This window comes from Podarcis muralis, chromosome 4 (assembly GCF_964188315.1).
Source record: "Podarcis muralis chromosome 4, rPodMur119.hap1.1, whole genome shotgun sequence".
NCBI classification, from domain to species: domain Eukaryota; kingdom Metazoa; phylum Chordata; class Lepidosauria; order Squamata; family Lacertidae; genus Podarcis; species Podarcis muralis.
In genome coordinates, this window is record NC_135658.1 from 56,147,668 (window position 1) to 56,162,573 (window position 14,906).

At 45.2% G+C, this 14,906-nt stretch overlaps 1 protein-coding gene across 5 annotated transcripts in view; it reads right to left on the reverse strand.

Annotated features, from left to right (window-relative positions):
- The window catches only part of DSCAM (DS cell adhesion molecule), a 333,350-nt gene extending 318,704 nt beyond the window's left edge, over window positions 1-14,646 (reverse strand). Inside the window, exon 1 of one of the 5 annotated variants that reach the window (XM_077927351.1) lies at window positions 13,724-14,638. In XM_077927351.1, coding sequence (XP_077783477.1) covers window positions 13,724-13,766 — 43 coding nt within the window. In that variant the 5' untranslated portion in view covers window positions 13,767-14,638. Of the gene's footprint in view, window positions 1-13,723 lie in introns of all 5 variants that reach the window. The other 4 variants (XM_077927353.1, XM_077927354.1, XM_077927355.1 and 1 more) reach the window with 4 other exon arrangements.
- Between the last annotated feature and the right edge of the window lie 260 nt (window positions 14,647-14,906).

The following is a 14,906-nucleotide window of genomic DNA, read 5'->3' on the forward strand; positions in this document are numbered from 1 at the left end:
AAACTTCGCACATAGGCTTCTGCAGTGCTTAGGTAGAGGCTGGAATGCCTCAACAAAAGTAGCAGCTCAGGACCGAGAATTAAAGAGTGGTTGAAGTCAGCATTTCAATCCAATCTTTGGGAACAAATGCTCAGGCCTTCATATCATATGCAGATCTTCAGACAATTAATCTGGCCAGCAGACAACCAAGACTAAAAACTGAGCCCCCTCTTTGCAACTTGTTTTGGGTTAATTTCAACTGACCAGAACAAAAGCACATTTTATACCGAGTACGCATTAACCAAAACCAACTAGTTTCTCCACTGTCAATTTGCTAAAGGTTTGAAAACTTCATACGTTTGCATGTGCTGACAGGCTAGCAGAAGTGTTAGCTTTTGTTTTCGGAAATCTAGCACCCTGCTCCTCTCCTTTATGAAGGAAAATGGCTGCTGTTTATTTATTTATTTTAAATATTTACAGACTGCACCTAAAAACACAGCAAGGAAGTATACAATGTAAAGGCAACATTACAGTTTTAATAAGCATCAGGACATATCGGTTGGTAAAAAGAAATTCATGTTTCAAAGCCCTGTCTGAACAACTTTTCAGGCAGGGATGATTCCTGCCAAACCTACTGGCAGGGGGTTCCACAGGGCAGGATCTGCCACACTATAGGCTAGGTCTCTAATAAAGGCCAACGGAACATTGGGGACATGGAGAACCACCAGAAGTGCCCCAGCAGAGCCTCAATGATTGAGATGGTGCATAAGAAATCAGACAGTCCTTAAGGTACTTTAGTCCCAAGTTGTGTAGGGCTTTGTGAATTGTACTACAGTCACCTAATGCCACAGTGACTCAGAGCATGCATAGAGTGTGTTTTCTCTTATATGGGAAGTAGCATGTTTAACTAAACCAGGGCTTACTGGGACAGTGCAAATGCTCACCCTCACTTTGCTCCTCTGCAGTCCTTTTAACACAGTGTAGCAACTAAGCCAAACTTTGGCATAGTGTGTTGTCCAAACCCAGGATAATGGTTAAGATGTCTCCTCCTTAACCATAACCTGTAACCATAGGACAGTATTCAGCTATAGATTGTGGTTGAAGGTTTGGATGACGTGCTAAGCCAAACGCTGGCTTAGCTGCCATGCTGTGCTAGGAGGAGTGCAGAGGAACAAAGCAGGTACAAGCTCCTCTCCAGGAGCCATTATGTTCACACAGCCCCAATAAGCCATAGTTCGGCTTCCTGTGACATGCAAACCAAGTCAAGGTGAGAGCCATCTTCAAACATTTGGCGGGCTGCACCACAGAGATGAAAGAGCTTTCTTTTCTGTTGGTCCAGAGAATAGCACCCAGACATTACAAGCTGTTTGGCAGGGGCACAAACTGCCCTCGGAAGGTGGAAGACTCTCCCTGAGTAGACATTTGTAATTAGAACCTAGATGTCCACATATCAGGCATGGTGTAATAGTGATTTTCCTGCATCAGGTTGGATTAGATTGACCATGAAGACAATTTCCAACTCTGTGGATTATATTCAGTGTTAGCTCTACTCAGAGTAGAACCATTGAAATTAATAGACATGGCTAATTTAATTTCATTAATTTTAATGGGTCTGCTCTCAATAAAGCCAGTAGGTTCCAACCCTATGAATCTAGAGTGATTTTTTAATCAACAGTCTCAGATATCAGACATTTGCAATTATTATCCCACCTGGGGAGAGGAACGGGTTTTAATTTCCTGGAACACAAGTCTCTTGTGGAAGGAATGAAGTTTATACCCATTCCTGAGATCCCCATAAGAATTTCTCACTGGAAAGGGTGCTACCGGTTTCCCTTCACTTGTTATTTTCCACAAGGCTTCACCAAACAGTGGCATTCATTCATTCATTCATTCATTCATTCATTCATTCATTCATTCATTTACTATATTATCCCTCAAGGTACTGCAAGCTACATACATGTATTATCTGTGGCTTTTGAAGGGCCAAGTGGTAAAGACTGATCACATGCAATGGATGGACAAATCCATTCCTACCTGGGAGGCCCCACACTAAAAGTATGACAGTTTTGCTAAAATGCTTAATAGTACTGGAAGTGGTGCCAGAACTATTTGATTAACAGCTTCAGTTAGATTGTCCCTTTATAACAATATTAAGCTGAATCATCCAGTTACTTTAGGCTGCTGTCCAGAACAGTTTGCATCTATAAGTTCTGTTGAAATCAGTGCAGACAAAGTTTGCATAAATGTATTTCATAATAGGTGGAGAAGACACCTTTGGACACATTGACTAGCATATCAGCAGAAGCATTCAGCCCTCCTCAATATCACTTCAGTGCAGAGGCGTACCTAAGCTACCTTGCGCCCTTGGCAAGAAACTGTACTGGTGCCCACCCACCCACTCCTACATTTTGGTAGATTAGCCACCTGCTAAAGGTGCAGGAAAACTTGGCAACTCTAGCGAAGAATGATTTATATAGAGATTCTCTAGTGAAGGGAACAGGGCATGGATGCTCTGTGTGATCACTACAGCTTCTGTTCCATAGTCACACCCGCAGCATACATGTAAAGCACATTTGTAGCAATATTAACCGTCATGGCTTCCACCAAAGAATACTGTAAACCATAGTTTATTCTTTAAAGAGCTATGATTCTCAGCACACTTAAACTACACTTCCCAGAAATATTTAGGGTACTTTACACATTTGCTTTAAATGTATGTTGTGGATGTGACCAGAGCCTCTGATAAAATTGGTGGATCTAGTTGCAGACACGCAGAATAAAATATACAATTAGAAACTTATTAAAGGAAAGCAAACCTTTGCAATATATATATCTCACGCACAACAATAGTGCGTGACTAGTGTGCTAAGCAATTAAGGAATTTTAGCTGGTTATTCATTTGCCCTTTTAACTAATTAATCACAATGAATAAATTTTAATATTACTAAAGTCTCTGATTAAGTGCCTGTTTAGATTCACTTTCTTCACAGAGATAACTCTTCCTTTTAAGATGAAAGTTACCACTCACTGTTGCGGTGGGGGGGAGCCATCTATGCAGTTCAGACCTATGGATAGTGACTTGGAAGATCCACTGTATTCACTGGGGTTTGCTGACTAGTAGGTGTGCTTGGGACTACAGTCTTATTAAAATAATAACAATAAACCCTATTACAGGGATGGGGGAGGGGGGCTTGTGCCCCTGCAGATCCAGCCAGGATTCCCAAAGCTCAAGTATGATGGGAGTTGTAGTCCAACAACAGCTGACATACCAGAACCAAAAACCCTTTAAAAAGATTTCAAAGCCTTATCTGTAACTTTCACCGCAGTTACTCAACTATAGCTTTGTTTAATAAACCAACTGATTATAACTGACAACCCTTCTCTAACTCCTCCTTCCCATGGATCATGGTGGGGTCAGATGAACTCCCAACTGTTCAAGGAACACAGGAGGGAGGACTTACAGGATTGCTTAAGCTAGCCCCACTCCTGGTCCCCCACAGCTAATGGCCACGACCCCCCCCCCCACACATACAACTGGCATTCAAGCTTCTGGTTCCGCTCTGCCTTAATGGAGCCAGCTCCCATGACAGCGGGAGATCATTGGTGAAGGAAAAACAAGGATGATTGAGGGTAATTATCATTGCAAATTCCCCCCAAGGACAGGGGAGAATCAATGTACACTATGTGAGAGAGAGAGAGATCCTGGCTCATTCAGGATCACTCCTCATATGGATCCCTATGTGAATGAAGGTGTGCACATGAAGAGCCTTTTCCCAGGCAGACTTGAGTGCATCACAGGCTGAAGATCCTTTCCTAGCTAGTCACTGCCAGCTCAGAATGGGCACGTTCTATTAATCTGAATGCATGTGACACGACACCATTATGGAGACGGCTCTTTTGGTATTTCTTTGTACATAAGCGAATCTCTGCAATCTCTTTGTACAGAAGTGAATCTCTTCAGCTACACAGTGAGCCCAGTTCCCTCCTAATTTTGCAACTGAAATGGCAGCCAGCCATCCCACTAAGTCAACCAGTCTTTTCCCTCCTTCAACATACACTACAGATGGACTATATACTCTCCATTGCTATGTTCTGGCACGTCTAGCTCTGGAGTATACAGCTGCCATCAGAGTCAGCCACAGAACTGACTCTGAAACCAGGAGCTCTATTAGAACCTTACTTCCTGAACCATTGCATCTTTTTAGAAAATTACAGAGCTCCCAAGTTGTTGTTTAGTCGTTTAGTCGTGTCCGACTCTTCGTGACCCCATGGACCAGAGCACGCCAGGCACTCCTGTCTTCCACTACCTCCCGCCGTTTGGTCAGATTCATGTTTGTGGCTTCAAGAACACTGTCCAACCATCTCGTCCTCTGTTGTCCCCTTCTCCTTGTGCCCTCAATCTTTCCCAACATCAGGGTCTTTTCCAGGGAGTCTTCTCTTCTCATGAGGTGGCCAAAGTATTGGAGCCTCAGCTTCACGATCTGTCCTTCCAATGAGCACTCAGGGCTGATTTCCTTAAGAATGGATGCGTTTGATCTTCTTGCAGTCCATGGGACTCTCAAGAGTCTTCTCCAGCACCATAATTCAAAAGCATCAATTCTTCGGCGATCAGCCTTCTTTATGGTCCAGCTCTCACTTCCATATATCACTACTGGGAAAACCATGGCTTTAACTATACGGACCTTTGTTGGCAAGGTGATGTCTCCCAAGTGCAAACAGGCAAAAATCCAGAAGTAGCTTAGTGCTGGGCAGCACAGTAGCAGGTTGTAGCAGTCAGGTCATCTTACCCACCTAGGTAGTAGTGTTGGGCTGGGTTTCAGCCTCAAGTATTTTGTTTAATAAGCCAAATATTTTTAACTAGTGGTTTTTAAAAATTTTCCTTTTGACTCCAAAGCCTGAGCTACCAGGGGCACTTGTCCATCTTTCCCTTGACTCACCAAGTTCCACCCCCAGCCTAAGAAACAAGAAGGCATATCAGGCTCCAGCCCCCTGGCCACTTGAATTCTTCCAGCCCTCCCCTGGCCATATAACATTGCATCTTTGTCCCAGGGTCCCAGGGATAGAGTACTTAGGACAGCATGCCTCCATGGGTTACAAATAGGCTGATAAACATTTTCCTTTTATTATGAACAACACAAAAACACAAACTCTCTCTTAGAAAAGCAGAGCAGCCCATGCAATATGCTACTTGCTCTAACATATACTAAGATAGATGGAAGAAACCAGACTAAACCACTCCAGTTAAGTACCACAGGGGGAAACGGGACTGAGCCATTACAGGCCACATAAACATACATTCAGTATACTAGGGTGGCCACACATCTGGAATTTCACAGACATTGTCAGGATTTGATAGTTGAAAGCAGTGCTTAAATTGGCGAATTTCCTTAAAAGTAGCTCAACAACTTTTGTGTCCGGATTGTCACTTTTAAAAAATATGACAGCCCTAAGTATACCAACCACCAGGTACCATATTTTTCGCCCTATAAGGCGCACTGGCCCATAGGACGCACCCCCCCCCCCCACAGACACGGCGCGCCAGTGCGCAAGGCTTGCAGATAGCTTCCTGAAGTGTGGAGAATGAGAGGGGTCGGTGCGTCCTATAGGGCGAAAAATATGGTAGTTTTGAAATCACAAGCCCTAGCACCTAAAGTGGGCAGTGACTTCTCAAACAAGGGTACGAGGGACTGAAGTAGTCTGGATGGCTTTTTAGAGAGGTTTTCCCTTTCCCTCAGCTTTATCGCACTTTATTGCCTTGAAGACTGGGTTTTCTATGCAAGAAGGTCTTCTGTCACATAGCTCCTCCTTTGTAGCAGCAGCAGGCTGTCAGGCAATTTTCTGTAGCTATCAGTGCAATCCTATACATGTCCATTCAAAAATAAGTCTCACAGAACTTACTCCAGGGTACTTAACCTACTACTGTGAGAAAAGGAGGTAACAACGCAGGAGAAAGCCAAGGCTGAGGTGAGGGTCCTATCTCTCTCTCTCTCTCTCTCTCTCTCTCTCTCTCTCACACACACACACACACACACACACACACACCAACAACAACAACAAATCCTGATAATTTTGAGTTTTTAATACAAAGATTCCACACTGACAGTGTTTCAAGATTGTTGTACTCTTGTAGCCTGGTTGCCCAAGCCTTCACCCAAATTGCCTTCTTTCCTTCTCACCTGATAGGGCTACATTTGCGGAATTTATCCCCACTTTTCTCTCTGGTATACCATTTTGTATCATTCTTGATCCAATTAGCTCAACAAAAAACCCCTATAACTGTAGGCCTTCAGATGCTTTGTCTCTCACATTGCTGTAGGAATCTTCCAGAATGCAACACCACTATGTGTAAACCATCAGGTGGCACCACTACTAGAAAAGCCATCTTGGTTTCTATACGGCTGCCATTTTGTCAACTTCAAATATGTATTCACATGCAGCATGTTTTCAAAACAGCAGGGGCACAGAAATGTTGTCCGTGGGAGGACATCACAGACAGGTCCCTATTATGTTGATTTAAATTTAAGAGCATCCATACACAGTACAAACCTGCCCACAAACACACGTCTTAGCCTTTATGCAGTACTCTGAAGTCTGAAGTCACAATTACAGATTACTTGCAGGAAGAGCATTTGTGAGGAAATGCAGGAGCATCTCTAGACCTGCTCCCAACATGGAGCCCCTAAGAGCTCACACTCCAACATCCGTGTGCTGAGTGCAGACATTTTCAATGGAGTCCCTATGCATGGGCCACAGCTTGTGTGTAGGGACTCTGTGAAATTGGAATAGCCAGTTGGCCAGCCATCCCAACTGTGCAGACTCACTACATGCAAAGCTGCTCAAAAGGGGGGTGGGGCCTTTGGAGGTGCTCTGGTAGAATTGGCTCATGGGTGCAATGCTGGAGGCAAGATCAGCCAAGTAGTCCTGCTCCATACTAATGCATGCTGCACATGACACAGACTGAAGACTATATGGATTTGGTTGGGTTGTGGGGAATAAAAGGCCCTTTCCCTCAGAAGCAAAGCTCATGATGTGGAGTTACCAAATATTTTACATCCCTGCCAGTGAGAAAAGAGAAACAAGCCTCTTTGTCTAGATGCACAACCTGTACATAACTCAGTGGGCACAACAACCATTGGTTGTGCTTTGTTTATAGGTGTGGGGAGAGAGGGAATTTGATTAACAGATGGCTTATTTTCACGTGAATGGCCCTAATAAACCTGAGCATCTCAACGCTACATCCCTTCACAAGGACTCCTCAAATCCATTCTGCATAAGCTATCTGTGGTCCCATCTGACAGACTAATTGCAGGAGAGAGATTTTTTCAGATGAATTCCCCATTCCAGATGCACAAAGTAAAAATATCAAGGGAAGGGACCGGCTGTCAGCAGCATCCGCCATTCAACAGTGAAGAAAGGGATATGATACCTAGTAACACATACACAAAAACATGTCTACCATTATGGCAAAAAACAAAACAAAAAACAGGAGACAGGGCCGTCTTACCCATAGGTGCTAGGGGTGCGGGGCACCCGGACGCCAGGCTCTCAGGAGTGCGAGGCCGAGAGTCCGGGGCCAGAGAGCCGAGTCTGGGGAAGAGCCCGCCTGTGGGTCGGAGCGCCATGGCGGACTCTTCTGCTACGGGCCGCTCTGCGCTGCAATTTCAGGGGCGAGCAAGCCAGCAAGATGCTGAGGCAGCTGGCCAGCTCCGCCCTCCTGCACGCCTGGGACTGGGCAACCTGGGGGAGGGGGCGCCAGACGGATCTTTGCACCCGGCGCCACATATGCTTAAGACAGTCCTGACAGGAAACAAGAGGTTAAATAGTGACATTGAGTGTGGATGTTGGTGGATTGGGGGACAGAGGGGCAATGGCACAGCCCTGTTTCCCCTTAATTCCCCAGCCTGCCTTACTGTAGAACATGGTTCACTGCTATGGTTCTCTACTTGCAAATTTCTCTAAGTGGATTTGTGGCCAACAAAGAAAGTTTGTAATCTTGCATATCTTGAAAGAGAAACACTATTATTATATACTTTTCTGGAATATTCAAGCCTCAACTCCTTATAAGATCAGGCAAAAAGGGTGGGAACCTCAGCAACCAGGACTTCATTAAGTACAACAAAATTATATGGGTGGGATAGAGGGGAGTGGATGAGACTGTGAACATTTTCACACATTATGCAGAGGTAAACCCAAGTTTGCCAGGGAATGCACATTCCACGGGGGTTGCAGACAACCACGGTTTCTTCCTATGTATGATTAGTTGCATTTACACTTTTGCATCAATGTTTAAAACATCCGAAGCACCTTATGTTTTAAAATGTTAGATTTGATGCAACGCAACAGATTTGTGAACAGAATTTGCCATATTTCGTTGTGGCTTGAAAAATAAAAGCACCTGCCATGTAGACAAATTATTTTAGATGCAGCACTGGAGGAGGGGATTGTTAACCTTTCCCTCTATGTTGCCTTCATGACTGCAACCCACCTGAAGACCGTAATTTGCCCCACGGGGACAACATTTACAGCATGTACAAGGGATGCATACAAGCCCTAAAATGTGCCTTGTATCCAGGCATTCTGGAAAAAAAACCCTATCATAGCTGTTTCTGAGTTCCTCTGTGAAGTTGTTGAGTGGTGTATATTCTTGATCGCATAATAATAATAATAATAATAATAATAATAATAATAATAATAGTAATAATAAATGCAGCTTTATGCCAGCCTCTTTCTGGTGATTGTTTGTGTCATCCAACAGTCCTTTACAGGCTTCCAAAGAACCTTACAATGGTAAGTCTTTCTAGAATACTTCTTGCAGAGTTCTGAAGAGCTCTGGGTTTGTTTTTAAATGAAGATTTTAATATTTTTAAAAACTCAACCACAACTGTGCTTTGGCAAAAGAACATCCAGAGCTCTTCAGCACTCCACAGGCAATATTTTAGACAGTCTCATTTCTTGGAAAGCCCGTGAATCTAGAAAAACAGATACTATACAGAAAAATATACAGGTATATATGGCACAGAAAAGCACCAAAACAAAGCATGAGGCTGTGTGGAGGACCTGATCCAACCTGGAAGTGTTACATCACACTTCCATTCAGGAGGGTGAAGCTCCAGATCAACCTGATTCAACTCCCTATTCAGTCTACATACAGAGCCATGAACACTTGTGGTATGATGCCTGGTTATGAGAGAAGATTTTAGTCATGTTACCCACCATGCCATTGGCTCCTTTAATTTTTTTAAGGAAAACAACAACACAGGGAGTTGCTATCCAAAGTAACACTAAGCAACTCTTCAATCAAGCGGGATTATTATTATTATTATTATTATTATTATTATTATTATTATTATTTTATTACCCCACCCATATGGCTGTGTTTTCCCAGCCACTCTGGGCGGTTTCCAACAAAATATTAAAAATATAAAACAAAACATCAAACCTTAAAAACGTCCCTGTACAGGGCTGCCTTCAGATGTCTTCTAGAAGTCAGATGGTTACTTATTTCCTTGACATCTGATGGGAGAGCGTTCCACAGGGTGTGATGACGCCCACTTACACATAGGAACCCCCTCTCCTCCTCCATGCACCCCTAAATCTGTTGTGGGGGTTCCACCAACCCTCTGGAGCACATTTTTCGGTGGTATGAGCATGTGGAGGTGGCAGAGGGTTCCATTGCACAAGCAGAAGTTGTTCCACTTGTGCAATTATTGTGCTTCCCAGTTAGGCACCCGAGGACCACTGGGGATCCGCGGAATGCAGGGAGTCCACCGTCCCATCCCATGCTTCCTCCCAACTGTATTTTTGTCATTTTTGCATGGTAATATCATGATGTTTAGCTGCTGATAGATCACAATGTTGAAAACCAGATATCGCTCAGCCCTAGTCTGTTTTTTTGGTATATCTAAAATCCTTTGCTTATTAAGGGCTACCCCACATTTTATTCCAAAAATTGCTTTGCAGAGATAACTATGATAGATTCAGGTAGGTAGCAGTGTTGGTCTGCCACAGCAGAAATATATTTTTAAAAAATTTTTAAAATTAAAAATATAATAATTCCTTATATATATATATATTTCAACTATGATAGAGTTATCAAAATTTTCAAAAGTAGGCGGTCCGTAGCTTGACTTTTGAAAAATAGGGGGTCCTCAGTAATTAGCTAATTGGGGACCACTGATTTAGTTGGAAACTGCCCAGGGTCTTCCATTGTCACACTGAGTTTGAACCTCAATGGCATATAAAGAAAAGATATTTAATGTAGATCAGCTTAGAGGGGGTGGTTTCGGGAAGTGAGCTTCCAACTGCTACTCCTGTCCCCAGAGAGGCTTGCCTGGCACCTTTCTTATGGTATATTTGGTGCCTGGTGAAGAGCTTTCAATTTTCCTAGGCATTTAAAATCTTATTTAAAATGTTAAAATCTGATTTTATTTATTCATTCCACTGATGACATGGACATTTTTAATGCTACAGTTGCTTGCATCGTATTTTTCATATTGTAGTTTAACTTTGTGAGGACCCAGGGAATTATTAGCAGGCAGCCAATATAAATAATGTGACACACACCTCAATCTTCAAGCAGTAAGAGCTCTTGGGGGTCTCAGTGGATATGTTGAGAATGGTTTCCTGGGAATGAAGGTCACTGGTGGCTTCTGGTGTCTTTGCAAGACATGAGCCTTACACTTTCCATGACAATGACTGTCTTGGAACAGACCCATACACAGACCCACACCTTGAGGATATCAGCTCCAGCAAGGAGAGGAGGGAAGGCCTGCCTTGCAGGGGCATAGGAAGAGGGGTGGTGGTGGGGGCGGTCCACCCCGGATGCCATCTCTGAGGGGAGTGACAAAAAGGCACAATGCTAGGGGCTCGCATCGCCGCCCCTGAGCTCGGCAGCGCAAGCCACCACCGTGTGCGGAGCATTGCCGCAGCCATGTGCGCAGGATCGCACTGCCACTACTGTGGCAGCTGCATGCACAGGATCACCCTACCACTGCCGCAGGCATGCGGAGAGGATTGCTCTGCCCCCCGCACGGCGGATCACCCCCCCCCCGGTGCATGACATTGTTAAGAATTCCTGCTCTGTGATTGCAGTCATGGGATTGTCTACCACATGACGGTGTATGTTTTCATTCCACAGGGTGTTTGTGTTACTGTGTTCCGTGAAGTGGGACTATTGTCCTTTGTTCTTTTCTCTCTTTTTGCTGTCTGATGAGAAAGAGGGAGGAGCCAAGTCAGAATGCTCCAAGTATATTATATGTAAATAAAGTAGATTAGCCAAAATGCTGTGCTATTGGTTCTGTTACGCAAACTGCGAATACTCTGCGGATCCCTAAGTGTGCTAATGCCTTTCAGCATCAGTCGCTGCGATGTTCGGGCAGAAGAATGCTTTTGAAGCTCCCAAACGATTGACCAGGAAGGAGAGAACATGTCAGCCGAGCATGTGTCTCTGCCAGGGTCCTACATGAGAGTAGGACGCTCATAACAGGCATGGCCGCCACTCTGGGCGCCCATGCAGCTAACTCCGCCACTGCTGCCTTGACCCAACCTGCCACTGCAATCAGGTCATATTCTTCACCTAGTAGTTTCTATGGAACACTTTGATCCAAGCTTAAAATAACAAAAGAGATACTTAACAGACATGGCTAGAGCTATTACTTTAAAACAAGCAGACTGGACTGAACACTGAAGTAGTTTGTTTTGGTTTTTTTACAGAAACATATCCCACAGATATAAAATCACAGGATTCAAAGGAAACCCACAGCTGGCATCTAAACCACTTCCCCCAAGTCTATAGCAACACAGAAATAATAAATACCACCATTATATTCAGGAGGCGAGAAAGTCTAATGAGCCAATGAACAGCACAAACAGGGATTTTTCTTCCACCAACAGCAGTGTCACACACAGGTAGGCCACCACTAGGAAGCTAGCATTCCCATAACAAGGACTATAGTTTGTTTTCCATTAGAACCTATGAAGCACAAAAAGCACTGTGATCTAGATGCAGGCTCAAATGTTTGATGAGCCTTGCAGCACAATCCTGTTCATGTCTACTCAGTAGTCCTCAGTTGGATTTACTTCCACATATGTATAGAGAGGCTGATGAGGCTTCCATTGGACTGAAAGATAAACTTACACATTTCAAAATTAAAATCAAATAATCCCCCATAATGTTGGTCTCTTTCTCTTTGCCTTATTTTAGAATTTCTTAACATATATATATATATATATATATTTCCCGCTTTTTCTCTTTCCATCCATAACCTTCACCATTCTCTCCTCCCTCTCTCTCTAAATAATAATTAAATTTATAATCAGAATCCTGATCAGAGGCTCGTTTTAGTCTTATGCGTAGCACTTAAAAGACATTATGCTTTATATTTGTTCAAGATCATTGTTGATATTGTATTTTATATTACTGGTAAAAAATTAATGTTTAGATACTGGTGGATATGGTACTTTATGTATTTCCCAAAAAAAATCAGGTGCTTGCAGGACTGACCTTCAGTTTATGGTTTGGTATACTCAAAACCACTCAGGGTTTTTTCTCAGCCCCAAGAGAACAATGTCAATGCTAAGAAGGAACTCAAATGATTAAGGTATGTGCCAAGGTGGCACAGTCCTCAAACATAAGAGTACCTTATTCAGTTTCCATGTAAGGAAAGGATATTCGAAAGAGCTCCCACATGACCAACTAGTCAACGTATAGAATCTGACATACTCTCTGAGGAGGTGAGCTGTGATGCAGGTTGTGGCATTCAGAAGAGGGCAGTCACGTGTGAGGAACATACTATCTTCAACATTTGAATTAGCCCTGACACACAAACAGGACCATTTATTCAGTACTGGTTCAGGCCACTATCTACAGCTTTCCCAGCACAAGCCTGATGTGTAATGGAACAGTTTTGTAGGGAAATAGGATTAAATATGTCAGAGTTGTCTACAGCCACCTGAAGTCTTGCTATTTCTTTGAATTAGCTTGTGCTACATTCACCCATTTTATGCAATGGAACTAAAATAAAGTATACAGAATGTGAGTAAATGGCTTTTAAAAAGTAACTCATCTGCCCCATTTTTTTGCATCAAGTAATACTTGTAAACTGTTTAAGAGTTTTTTCTCTTAAAACGTTAAGCAGTGTACAAATTACCTACATAAAATGAAAATGAAATTAAAGCCTGAATATTGACAGCTCACTTAGCATTAACTTCTCGGCACGCCTGTATGAACGTTTTTGAAAATGTGACCCAATAGTAATGCTTTAGATTTGAGGTATACCGGTATTTCTCTCTTTAGAGAAGAAAAAAAAAATCAAGCCAAGCCCCACCCCACTTCTAGATCTACATTTTACTATTTGAGCAGTCATCTCTTGTTGCTGCAGTAAATGGCACTATAACTCCACAGGACACGTGCAAACTTGTGACCGTGACCCAACAGAAATAAAACCCCAACGTTCATTGTCTTCTCTTCGGGAGAAACGCGGCGCAGAAATCAACGTCAGCTGTGTATTCCGAGCAGTTCCCTCGCCGTCAGAGAAACTGCAGCCGCTCCCCGCTTGCAAGTCGAGGGCTGTCCCTTGCCTAGGTGAGCTCCTTGGCAGCCATTCGGGGGCGATGTGCTGCCCGCCGCGCCCCACCTGCTGCAGGATGCTGGGGCGAGGCACCCACTGCTGCTGCTGCTGCTGCTGCAGCCCCCCAGCCCTGCCTTCCTCCGGGCTCCCCCCGCCGCCCTTCCCGCGCCGCTCACCATTCAGGACGCTCTGGAGCAAGACGGCGGCCAGCATCCACATGCCCCTGCTCCTCGCCAGCCTGGCCGCGACGGGCTCGCTCGCCTCTCTCTGGGCCGCCTCTCCCGCGGCCAGCGGGCCAAGCAGCAGCTCCGTCCAGCTCCGGGGGCCGCTCCCAGGAGGAAGGAGGGCGAGGGCGGCCAAGAGGCGCCGCCGCCGCTGCCCGCTGCTCTCCTTCAGCGCCTCGCCCCGCTGCTCCCACCGGCGGCCAGCTCAGGTGCGCCCGGCGCAGCCCCGCCACGCGCCCGCCGCCACCGCCGCAGCTTCGCCCCAGCAGGTCCACAGGTGGAAGAAGGAGCACGACGCAGACCGGCAGCAGCAGCAGCAGCGCAAGGACAGCAGCAGCCCACCCTGCCCGGTCATATCCGGCCCGGGCTCCGCAGGACGAAGGCAGGCAGGCAGGCAGGCTCCGACGCGCGCCCCGCTTCAGCCACCGCTGCCACAGCCAGGCAGCGAGCAGGCAGGCAGGCGCATCTTCGCTCTCCTCCCGCTGCAATCGCACTGATCCCTCGCCTAACCTTGGCTGCCTCCGAGCGGAGCGCACGAAAGGGTTAAGCCTCTCGCCAGCCAGCCAGCCAGCCGGCCGCCTCCCTCCGCCGCAGCCCTAGCTGGGCTGCTCTTAAAGCGGCGGCCCCAGGGCAGCCGAGACGCAGCCAAGGAGGGGGAACAGGAACGGCGAGAGAGCCACGGATCGCGTCCCTACTTTGGAAACCTGGGTTTCCTGGCGTTTGGGAAAGTAGCGGGATTTAAAGTAGAAATAGCAGCTCTTGGAGGTGCGAGTAAGAGAAGAAATGACGAGCGGATCGGGAAAAGGAACTATAATATGGTCCTATATGTGTCCTGATAGAACAAGGATAGAAATTTAAATGATAGGGAAATGCATGAGTATAGCCAGGACTTTTATGGGGGGGGGGGCAGGCTTTATATTACGGGGCGGGGAGGCAGAACCCAGTTATCTGTCACGCAATTGGCCAGTTAGTTAAGTATTTTTATTTATATACTTCTTCTGGGGGGGGGCAGCTGCACCTCTGCACACACACCCCCGGCTCCTCCCATGGGGGAATGTGGCATACCCAGGATTTGGAGTCCTCTTATCTCAGATATTTGGTATATGAGGAATATAAAGAGTTTGGATGCTTCACA